Here is a 12,794-nt window from a genome sequence, read left to right on the forward strand (position 1 = left end):
TTGGGCTATATATCCTTTATGGATAAGGGGTGGACGATTTCTAGGGCTAAGGATAGCCATAAAATCGTCCAAGGCTTATCATGGAAAGGATTTGGATTGATTAGGGCTTAAGTTATCCAATTAGGGTTTAAGGGTGAAACCCTAGGAGCCTTACTAGTATAGATAGACCCTAGGGGTTGAGGGAATTCGACACTCTTGTCTCTAAAGAAACCCTGGCCGAATTCTTCCTTCCCTCTCCTCTCTCCTAAATCATCTTCTTGCTAGTTGGTGTTTGTAAGCCATTAGAGGAGTGACAATTGTGACTCTAAAGCCTCAAGGACAACAAGATCAAGCAAGTGATTCAAGGTAAACTTCTAATCTCTGATTTCATATTGTTATTATTGTATATTAGCCATTAGAAGTCTTGGATTCAATGTATGATCAATTAGAGAAACCTAGATCCAAGCATTAGGGTTGCATATGCACATAGGGATGTTCATATGGTTAAAACCCATCACTTTCTTGCTCCGGATGATCGTACACATCTCATCCTTCCTTGGTTACTTTTGAAAACAATTTTGAAAAGATTTGAAAATTTTCGTAGATCCTCAGTTTGAGTATGGATTGACACGAATGTTCATCCAGTTCTCTCAAACTAGGGCTCTGATACCAACTTGTAACATCCCAAAAATCAAGGTAAACTTTTTTCATTTTTCAGTTAAGTTAAAATTATTGTTTGTAGTCGAAACCCCAAATAAAAACCAAGTACCAAATACAAATATCTCAAAATCAGTGTAACATAAAATCTCCCAAGCATATCACCGAAGGATGTGTAGGATCACACCTTCACCTTGCCCCGATTGTCATAAGTACCTGATACATAACACTTAAATCGTAAGCTAAAGGTTAGTGAGTTCTCCAAAATACTAATATAGAAACATATAACAACATGCATACTAGGTCCACAACCATCGGGTTGGATTACCCCTGAGCCAACAACATGAGTCTGGATTGCCTTTCTGGCCCACAACTCATGCCTGGATTGCTCCCGATCCCACAGTATAAGTCTGGCTTGCCCTTTATGGCCCACAACTTATGGTTGGATTGCTCCCGGGTTTGTTGGCTTTCGCACATAGCAATATTGTCTCAACCTAATTGTACTATGTCAACTTATGCAATAGATAAAACATATAACGAAAAATAGATAATCATGCAGATCTTAAAAAATCACTACAACGTAGCAATATCCTAAACCATGATACACAATCTATTGGGTCGACATTGGTACCTTCGAACCACAAATACAATGAGGAAACTCACCTCATAATCTGAAATGTAGCTGAACAAATCACAGCTCTAAGTGCTGACTTTACAGGTCACCTATACAACAAACAATGACCTATTCTCAAACTATTGTTCAAAATACCCAAAATACCCTAAGTCAAACTTATTCAAAATCTTGGTCAAAGTCAAGGTCAAAAGGTCTAGGGTCCTACTTAGTCTGAGTACCCTCTGCATACTCCCGTCTACTCCTAGTGTAGAGGGTGCCTCACAATCCATGGGCTCCAAACTTGGTACGCGCAACGTACCTCCAGGTACGCTCAACGTACCAACGTTGAATCTATGATTCATCATTAAGTTCTTATTTCATAAAGCCAAAGCACCAAACATCACATACAAGTTAAAAGGGACGTCTTAATGGATAAAGTCTCTGACTTTATCCATTTGCATGCATATAAGAGGCTATACTTAAACCCTTGGTCCAAAAGTCATCCAAAGCTCCAAAACTCTTACATGGCTTAATGAGAGTGTTTAAGCTCTCATTTTTATGAATCCATGAGATCAGAACTATAGAAAACTACATTTGAAGGACTTGGAGTAGCTCATACTCCACTAGACCAAAACTATGGGACCAAAAATGTACACAAACTCTAGACTAGCAAGATCTAAGCAATAGCTCATCAAGTTCCAAGTTTTATACCTTCAAATGATGCTTGCAAGTGAGATACTTCGGATCTAGGTTTCCTTGAGCTTCCAAGATGATTCCATGATCTTCCCATTCCTTCAAGAACACAAAATACACACTCTCAAGCTCAAAAATGCTCATACAATGGATTAGGGTTTGCAAAGGACGATTTGGGAGATGGAGGCTGATGAGGGAAAAGGTCTTGAGGAGATAAAGATGTTTAAATATGACTCAAACCGTAAAGATTAGGGTTTGCTCATTTGTTACATACGCTCAGCGTACACGTGAGTACGCCTAGCATACTCACATGAAGGCATGACTTCATTAACGAGCAACGAGTATCAATAGGCAAAAAAATTCATTCTAAGGATTGAAATGAAAAATATTTCACATCAGGGTGTTACATTATAGTTCATTTAGTATTATTTTTTTTATAGTCCATATGAAAAAATAACACAAAGATAATCTGCATGAAATAGTTCGAACGATTTTTTTAATAGTTATACTAACCATAATAATATGTATTTAATGAAAATATTAAAAAGTAAAAAATAACGGGTACAATACGAAAATCTTTAAAAAAAAAAGTAACACATAGATAATACAAATGAAAATAGTCCGAACGAATAAAAGAAAAAAATATAATATTAACAACAATAATAATAATAATCATATCCTTTCTAATAAATGAAAATAATTTTTGCTACATGTCATTTTCTCATTCATTATGCCACATGTCATTTCATTATAATTTTAAGATATTTATTTTCCACTTATCATTTACTTTATTTTTTATTTTTCAATATATCATTAATTTAGTTTCCATAAATTAAACTACCATAATGATTATATTAATTTCAAATTTTAAATTTCAAACTTCAATTTCAACTTTAAATAAAATTATAGTTTAAAATTTTGTATTTAATATTCTGTTATAATTAATACGTTTAATACATGCATCTGACAACTAAACACATAATTTAATTTTTTTGCATGTTTTTTTTTTCATAATTTTTACTTATTTCAAATTTCATATTCAAATAAAAATTCTCGTAATATTTTGTTTTAATCAACCCGAATATATCGGTGTCACAATTAGTGTATTTAATAAAAATATTAGAAAGAAAAAATAATTTTACGTTATAATAATCATTACAAAACTAATTAATAGTATTAATAACTACACGAAGAAATCCCCAAATATCTTCATTTGTAATTTTGTACTTTTTTTGTTTTGTTTTGTTTACTCTTGTTCTCAGTAATGTCGTTGTTAAATTATTTATGAGTCCTTTTTTTTTAATGTTTTTCACTGTTAATTCTAATATATTAGTCAATGAAAAGGGTAATAAACACAATCTAAACCTACTTGACCATTTATGTGGTCATATATTAGTGAATTAATTTAATTTATAAAAATCATACACACGAACAAACATTATATTAATGATGAATTTAATAACTTCATGAAAATTCTAATATTATATAAAAAAATCTGAAATTCAAAGAACAAAAGCATTCTCAATAAAATCAATATTTTTTTAGAAACTAAAAGAATTGTTATTTTCTTTTAATTGACGATTAGTTTAGTTAATTGCTCAAATATGTAGCCGGATAAATCGCCATTTGGGCTCATATAAATGACAAAACCGTCGACACTTTTTATAAAATTCAAACATCATCATGACAAATTGGCAATATGCGACCGATATGCAAATACGTTTCTTTGAACTCCCTTCACACTTGTTCAAGAGTTTTTTCGCCTTTTATATAAATAATCATGTCTTGCATCTAACTAAAGTTACAGAATTAATAAACCCTTTACTATTTTTTTTTATTATTTCTTTGATAATAATAACGAGTTCTATACAAAAACAATAAAGTCTATTGTGAATTGCACGAGTTCATGATGTGTTTGTACTTTGTATGTATATATATATATCAATGAAGAGGAACATGCTAGCTTCGATTTGGGTTGTACGTTACAACTACATTATCCATAATCATTTATATGGATTTCAGTGAAATTGTCATTAATAATAAAAACAATATTATCATACAAACAATAGTTTTTTTGTTTGCAAATGTGTTAATGAAGGTTCCCAAATTGGGAAAAGAAGCACAGGCATGATGGCAAATGAGTGCATTGACCCCATCAATAATGTATTCGCTCCATTATAAACCATAATATGCCAAAGACATGCTTCAATTTTTTATTTGTGCTGATAGTATCATGTGAAATCTACACATATGATATTCAAAAAAATATATTTAAAAAAAAATAGATAAAATATCTCATACGTCGCTACAAATACACGTAGGTTGTTATGAAATAATAAATAAAAGTATAGCTTATAAGTTTTAGTTTATATTCTTGTAGGTTGAAAATATAAATATATCGTTATTATATATAATAAATATAAGAATATTATTGCGGTTAAACGATGAATTATAAAAAATTATTAAGTAAATTACGTTGTTTGTATACCTTTTTCGAGTCTAACTTGACGACAGAGAAAATGGAAATTGGTTGAAAAAGATAAAAAAAAAAAAAAAAAAAAAATATGTAGAAAGATATAAAAAGAATTTACTTTTCCCTAAGTTTTCTTCAAATTTGGAAAGATTGATTTTCATTCCACTTGTTTCCAACTTAAAAACATCACAATATAATTTTGTTTTCATTTTTTTCCTTTGCTTTTAAAGCTTTAGAATAGTATTTAATTTTTAAAATTTTTATTTTTAGATAAATCCTAAGTTTTATCCCTATATATGTAGTCATTATTTAAGATTTTAGTATCGATTTACCTGTTGTTTTCAACTAAATGATTATGAACGTGTTCGGTAAAAGTAGCTGGTAGTGTGTAGCAAGTAGGTTGTAGTTGAGACTGTTTTGTTAAATCCTACGTGAAGTAACATTTAGATTTAGAGCATTTTGTTTAAACTAAACGCTAGAAGTTTGTAGTGTTAAATGAGGTTTTCTGTTCAAAATAAAGTGTTTTGTTAAACGGTAAAAGTTAATAGCTTTCAAACGCTACCTATGTTTTTCAATAAAAAATGTAAAAAACAGTTATAATGAAGAACACAAAATAGTTATTGACTATATTTTTCTATCAAAAATGTAAAAAGCAGTTATAATTAAGGACGCACAACGTTTAGTTATTTTACTTGTAAAATGGAAAAAATATGTTACAAGAAAATGATAAATAAAAAATAAAATAAAATAAAATACAGTAAAAAAAATTGTAACAAAAATTAATTATAATGAAATACCAAATGTTAAATTTACTCACGACTATATTAATACCAAGAGTAAAGAAGTACCTTTTTATTTCAAGTGTTAATAAGATGAATAGAAAGCTTTAGCATCAAAAGTTTTGAAGTCCACTTATGTTTATGTGTGTAAGTAAATTAGTAAAGCATATATCAAACGTTCTAAAATTAGAAAATATTCAAGAAATATAAAGGTCGAAATGGGTCCATCCTCCCTCTTTGTATTTATAGCGTGCCTTTTATGTAAGGGCAATTCAATTTAATGCGTAAATCTATGTTACGTCTTATTCTTGTCGTCCAAATCAAAAGAAAATTAATTTTCTTGGATTTTTGGACTTAATTGCCATGTTATTTTTTAATTGATCGAATTCTAAATCAAAAGATCAAAACTTCAAAACTTTACCATTAATATTATGCTTGGCCGAAAGTTAACACTTGAAAAAGTAACTACTAATTAATTGAATATTTAAAATGATATAAATCAAAAGGCTTTAGCCTAGCAGTATCAAATGATGTCCTCTCTCAAGTGTTCAAGTCTCGTCGTAGACATATGTGAAATAATTATATATTAGTTTATGAGTAGATTATAAAAGATACCTAAAGAATTAAGGTTATTTTCTATAATTAAAAAAAAATCTTACAAAAATATCCTTAAGTTTCTACTTAAGCTAAATCTCACAATATCCTTAAGGAGAGGGCGAAGTTCTTATTGTTAGATTTTTCCTCCTATCTTGTTTTTTTAGACTTTTTTTTTTAATTAAAAGAAAACTAGCAAGAAATTAAAAAGACAACTAAAATTAGGTTAACAATCCAAACAAACCATCTAGGTAAAACCTTATTGTTGAGAAATCACTAATTTCTTCAAATGTGATATTGCACTTCGGTGTTTCATTGGTAATGATTAGATCATTTCAAAAATCCAAATCCCCCGTAGAGACATTCCTCCAAATAGAAGAAGCAAACTCACATGAAACAAAAGCATGGTCTAAACACTCAACAACAAATCAAACAGTGGGGCTCAAAATCAAAGCCACTTCAATACATTTATGGCTAATATTTCAGCACGTATGAAGTCGATTCAATCGAGTTCTCCAAACAAAAAATTTATTTTTCTAGGAACACAGTTGTTTCGCCTTGTAGTCGTATCTATCTCACGATGAAGAACTTTGTCAATTATCTTCCTCGTATTGCAAACCGTGAAAATCTCAATATCTTCTAGCATTCATCTCCACTTATCTGTATCGCAAGACACATGAAAATCACTAATCAACAACATTAGATTATCTAATTGACATTGTTCCTCCATACCACAAATGGGCCACCACCAATTCCAACAACCATCGGGATCAAGTCTATCGAACATTGTACAATCACAATGAAACTCCAAATCGTATAGTCTCATAAATATAATTCTCAAGGTAGAGTCTATGATCCAAGCATCTAACTAGAATTTTGATTGTCTCCTATTCCCGACCATTCTTATAAGCATATTATACAGAATAATATTAATTGAACTCATGATTCTAGCCCAAACGACATCTCCACGAGCATGTTTAACATGAAACAGATCATCATCATTTACCATAAATAACATTCATAACTTGAACCCAAAATGATTTCACAGATAATATATTTGTCCATAGAGATGGTACTTCAAACTCAATAAAAATTACTAGAATATCCTTATATTTGGATTAATATGAGTCACAAAAGCTCCTCAACAAAATGATTATTTTTATAAAAAATGTGATTTTTTTTATACCGGATATAAAATGGGTTGTTGTTGTTGTTTTTATTATTATTATTTGGGTTAGAAAATCATTAAATTTTGTCAAATTCTTTTTGAAAAATCTACCTATGAAAGAAGGTTATGACATCAGTCTTTTTATACTAGACATGTATTTTAAATTATATTAATCTATTAAAAATTTTGATTTTTTTACTATTAAAAAAGTGGTCAAGTGACGGTCACATAAAAACATTTTAAAGTCAGCCCGTGTTTCCATTTCAAAGTTGGCCTGCTTTCTAAAATATTAAGGATAAAAAATGTTAAAATGACAATAATATAATTGAATGGAAGTATATCACAACATTTTAACTCTTTCAAATAAAAATCTCTTTCAAAATAAAAATTTAATAAAGAATCATGAATATAACAATGTAATATTAATAAAAACAATAAAAGTCTTTAATATATAAAAGATAAAAATATATTATTTCTTGTGCATAACCTTTAATAGTTTCAAAGTTCTGAAGTAATAAAATATAACTCAAATTATTTACGGACAAATGCATTCAATACATGACCAACCACAATAGGTACAATCAATCAAGGTATTCAATCCAAACAGTTATTTTTTGTTTGAAAACAGGAGATAAATTTTAGCCTTATAAAACAATAATCATATCTGTTCACTCATGCCGACAATTGCTAGTGTTATATTTCAAGAAACGTTAAATCTATTCCTCATGTTTAAAATATACATTATAAATTGAACTTTATCTAAAATATACTATTATTTTTGTCCCCTTTGAATTAGTAAACATAATCAAGTACTTTGGTAAGTAGCCAAGTGTTGTCTTACCAAATTACGAAAATGTGGTGTGGTACCCATTGCAAGTAGATTGAATTTTTTGGTGCACCTACACCTCCACACATACTCTTCCATCGGGGCCTCAATAGTCACGCCCAAATTCATACACATCCACCAAATTATACCTTATTATATACGTTTCATACCCTAATTTCTAACTTTTCAATTCATTTTTTTGGTTGTCAAATATATATATATATATATATATATATATATATATATATATATATATATATATATATATATATATATATATATATATATATATATATATATGAATGAATATACATTCATATACAACCATTAAAGCTCCACAACATTGGTATCGATCTTCTGATGTTTTTGTAGCTTCAAAACAATGTCGCTATGATAGTTACATAGCACATGTGCATATGCATGATAAACAGGTCGGAACTTCAACAGATGATTTACGCGCTGGGGCGGGGGGAGGGGGTGGAGGCGAAAATATAATATGTATAAAGATCGGTGAGCAGGAGAGCTACAACTAAATTTTATATTTTTGGGTTTAATATGTATAAAATTAAAGTATCAAATGTTATTTGTAACAAAAATATCAGTTGGGGCCACAGTCCCCCATCGCCCTAATAAAGCTGCGCCCATGATGATAAGAAATAAAACCTATTTGTAACAAATTTTATATTTTTGGGTTTAATATGTATAAAATTAAAGTATCAAATGCTATTTGTAACAAAAAAAAAATCAATGGGACCACAGTCCCTCATCATCCTAATAAAACTCCGTCCATGATGATAAGAAATAAAACCTTGTTACATGAGTAGACATAACAAAATAAGACAATCTTATACGGTATTTGTTTTTATTGAAAATATACGATGTCAACAAGACAAATTGATTTTTTTTTTCATTTAAAAAGACAAAATCCTAATTGGCAGAAAAACATTAAAACCCTCGTTATATTTAATATAAATATTAACATTGGAATTGTTTTTAGTCCAAGTCCAATCCCATATAATATTATCATGTTGACATATATGAATCTTTCAATAACAAATATTTTGATTTTGTTATCCACCCGGTTAACACAAGAACATGGATTTCCATGTAAAGGAACAAAACCATTAAAAATTCATAATGACAAACAAAATCAAATGCTATAAAATACACAATAGGAGATGAACAACATGTTTGATATCTTTGCACAATGAAGAAATACAAAAGAAACAATACCCTTCTCGACCTTTGTTTTAAAAGATCAAGAGTGGTATCTATTCTTATCGATGTTCTTATCAATTCAATGACAAGAGAAATAAAATGATTGAAAAACAAACTAAGTACATTCAAAATTAATCCCACAATGTAAAATCTAAATCAACCAAAAAAGATGATATCTTGATTCTTGAATTCTTGAATTCTTCAATTCTACCCAACTGAATGATGACGTTGAATTGTATTTCCACCAAGAACACTCCTAAAACTAGATCCTTCATTTTTAAATCTAGAACTTCGATGAACTTTACGTTTTGTAGTCAAATCTTGATCATTCTCATTCTCAACCTTTCTAGCCATAAGATCCATCAAATTGTTTCGGAACCCTAAATCGGAATAAACCCTTCTGGGATTACTCAATGGCTTCCCGTCGTCAGCAGCACCGCATACGGCGGCGGCGGCGGCGCCCTTTGGCCGTGAAGAAACGTGACCCACTGGTCTTACAGTGTCGACCATCATGCAGGGGTTGCTTAAACCATTCCATGATCGGAGAGGAACCAATTTAGTCAAGAAACTTAGGGAATCGACGATTTCGTTCATGGAAGGTCTTCTCTCCCGACAAGATCTCACACATTTGGCGGCAATCACGGCCAATTGTTTTCTTACGGAAGGATCTTTAGGCGGCGGAATTCGAGGATCAAAAACAGTCAAAAGCTTACCTCTTCTAATCAATGGAATCGCCCAATCGACGATTGACGGTGGCGAATGGCTGACGTCAATGGCTTTTCTGCCGCTAATTATCTCTAATAATAGAATTCCAAAACTGAAAACGTCGGTTTTAGTGCTGAGATTATCCGGTGTAACATAACCCGGATCAAGGTATCCCATGGTTCCGGCCGGCGGAGTAGATAGAAGGCGGTAATCATCCACATGACACCGAAGGGCTAACCCGAAGTCGCCTAATCGGGCGTTGAAATTCCGGTCAATCAGAATGTTGGCTGACTTAATATCACGGTGGATCACCGGTGGAACGGAGGAATGAAGGGTGTCGATTGCTTTCGCAGTTTGTAAAGCTAACCGGATTCTCCGCCCCCAATTCGGCGGCTGTTGACTGATATGGAGGGTGTCGTAGAGTGTTCCATTGCACATGAATTCCACTACTAGCAACCGATTTTGATGTGGGGTGTTGGTGAATCCGACTAAATTAACGAGACGAGGGCTGTGGATTTTTGACAGGATGTCGATTTCGTTTTCGACTTCGTTCTCCGGCAAGGTGGAGATGGCGGAGTGACGGTGGTTGTGATGAGAGGGTTTTTTGACGGCGACGAGACGGCCGTTGCGGAGGAGTGCCTTGTAGACTAATCCATGGCTGCCACGACCAAGGAGCTTCTTTTCAGAGAAATTATTGGTGGCTTCTTCCAAATCGCTGTAATCAAAGTGTTGAATCTTCTTGTTGATGGGTTGTTCCAAATCTTCATTTCCTTGAAGAAAATCGCCGGGTTTTTCTGATTTCTTGGATGGAGTATGAACTGTGATGGCTGATTCCGCTTTACAAGACAAATATCCCATCCAGAAAATCCTGGTTTTGTTTTGTTTGATTAAATATACATATGGAAGTGATCGGGAAAGCAAACACGGCGGAGGCGGCGGTGGTTGTGGTGGTGGTGGTTAATGAAGAAGAATTGTGAATAGGAAAATAAGATGATGAAAGGGGTTAGTTATTGAGAGGGTGGTAGACCTCCGAAGTCAAAGAAGAATCCATTGGAGATCACAGGAAGGAAATGGTGTACCCCACCGTACACGATAAGGGCATGTAACGAATTAATTTCTTCTGATCAGGTCAAATACCTAATTTACCTCTAAAAAGTTACTTCATAGGGATACCACCATTAGAAATGGAGATATAATACAAAAATGATAAATTATTAATTTATCAATTTCGAAATAAAGTATTTTTAACCTTTTTTTTTTTGGAACTTTAAGAATCACATCGAGTGATTTGAAAACTAGAAATATGTCTATATTTTACAATATTAATATTGAATGAATCAGTAAATTATTATTTTTTTCTAAGAATAATAATTTGTTTTAGTTTGGGTGCAAATACATGTTAGTGTGTTTAAATTCTCATGTTTGGGGGCTAAGAAGGAATGTGGGCTACAATTGTATAAGCGTCGGACCTAATGGTGTACCGTTCATAAAATGCAAGAGTAAAATGATCAAAAGTATGAAGTTGCAGTAGTTGAGCGATTGAAGCTTGTGTTTGATATTCTCAGTAGACACACGAGTCGTTTAACTGTGGTTTCCAACCCATTGCTCTAATCCGAGAGAGAGAGAGAGAGAGAGAGAGAGAGAGAGAGAGTCTTAATCTTGTCTTTCATTTCTCTCTCATTTTGCACATGGAATATAACTATAATTTACACAAGGACCGATGTTTTCTATAATGATGACTTATATAGACCTTTTCTGTAAAAAGGTCTATTGAACAGGGACCTTTTGTGACTTACAGAAAACAAATTCTACACTGGGACTATAGCTGTAATTTACACAAGGAATGATGTTTTCTGTAATGGTAACTTATATGAATCTTTTCTATAAAAAAGTTGCTGAACAGGGACCTTTTGTGACTTACTGTAACGACCGAAAAATACAACCAAATTTTAAATTTTTCAAAAACATCTCGATTCCATAAAATCTTTACTAAAAGGTTTTCAATACAAAACATTTATCGAGTTTCCAGAATCATAACACCACGAAATCATGAGGAGCGGTACGATCACGCCTTCGCCTTGCCACGATCTCCTGAAGAACCTGAAAAACATGAAACCACAACTGTAAGCCCGAAAGCTTAGTGAGATATCCCCAAAATACCAACCGCAATACCATACACGCATAACATGCCACAACATATCCAAACACAGAACAACCCTGCTCTCCGGGTCTACTGTGTGACTGGTCCGCCGCACCGGCCAACAGTCCACCAGGTCCACCCTCTGAGTCTATCCGCATACATCGAGTCTGCAGTGTGATTGGTCCGCCCGTTCCCGGGCCTTCAATCCACCTGGTCCACTCTCTCTGAGTCTACAGTATGACTGGTCCGCCCGCACCGGGCCTTCAGTCTGTCTGGTCCACTCTCCGAGCCTTCGGCACGTCTGGTCCGCCCCTAACGGGACCTACAGCCTATCCGGACCGCTCGCTGGGCCTACGGGACAACCGGTCCGCCCTGGGTATCTTGGCCTACTGCACACAGCAGGACCCGCCTCAACCCAACTCCAGTCCAAACATCCATGTGCACATACATACATACATAAAGCAAATCACAGACCACAAGCAGATCTAACAGATCACATAACATATAATCATCCTAACCAAGATACTGACCTAACAGGTCACTAGCATAGCACCTCTCTATCTCTCAGGATACTGATCTCAATCAGGCCTCTAACATACACCATCCTAACTCTCAGGATGCAAACATATCACAGCACAACAACATAACAATAACAGAGCAACAACTACCCGGATCTCAATCCGATAAGGGCCGGCCTTGGTGCCTTAGACCCCGTTGATATAGTGAGGATAACTCACCTCGAAACTGCCGACTGAACAGATAATCCAAGCTACTCTGATCACTGATACGATCTCCACCACTGGTCAACCACCTATGCACTGAACCCAAACAATAAACAACAATTACTAGAATTCCCCTGGAAACCACTGATCAACCCTTGGTCAAAGACAAGGTCAAAGTCAACCCCTGACTGACCCTACTCGCCGAGTCAACCCTATGACTCGCCGAG

At 33.4% G+C, this 12,794-nt stretch overlaps 1 protein-coding gene across 1 annotated transcript; it reads right to left on the reverse strand.

Moving 5' to 3' along the window:
- Positions 1-8,956: 8,956 nt before the first annotated feature.
- On the reverse strand, positions 8,957-10,777 carry LOC111901829 (serine/threonine-protein kinase-like protein At3g51990). Its single transcript, XM_023897685.3, has one exon. The coding sequence runs from the start codon at positions 10,561-10,563 to the stop codon at positions 9,208-9,210; it is 1,356 nt and encodes a 451-aa protein (XP_023753453.1). The 5' UTR covers positions 10,564-10,777; the 3' UTR covers positions 8,957-9,207.
- Between the last annotated feature and the right edge of the window lie 2,017 nt (positions 10,778-12,794).

The sequence above is a fragment of the Lactuca sativa genome, chromosome 1 (genome assembly GCF_002870075.4).
Source record: "Lactuca sativa cultivar Salinas chromosome 1, Lsat_Salinas_v11, whole genome shotgun sequence".
In the NCBI taxonomy this organism is placed as follows: Eukaryota; Viridiplantae; Streptophyta; class Magnoliopsida; order Asterales; family Asteraceae; genus Lactuca; species Lactuca sativa.

Coding starts and splice junctions, on each gene's coding strand:
- LOC111901829 (XM_023897685.3), bottom strand. CDS start 10,563: ATGGGATATTTGTCTTGTAAAGCGGAATCAGCCATCACAGTTCATACT.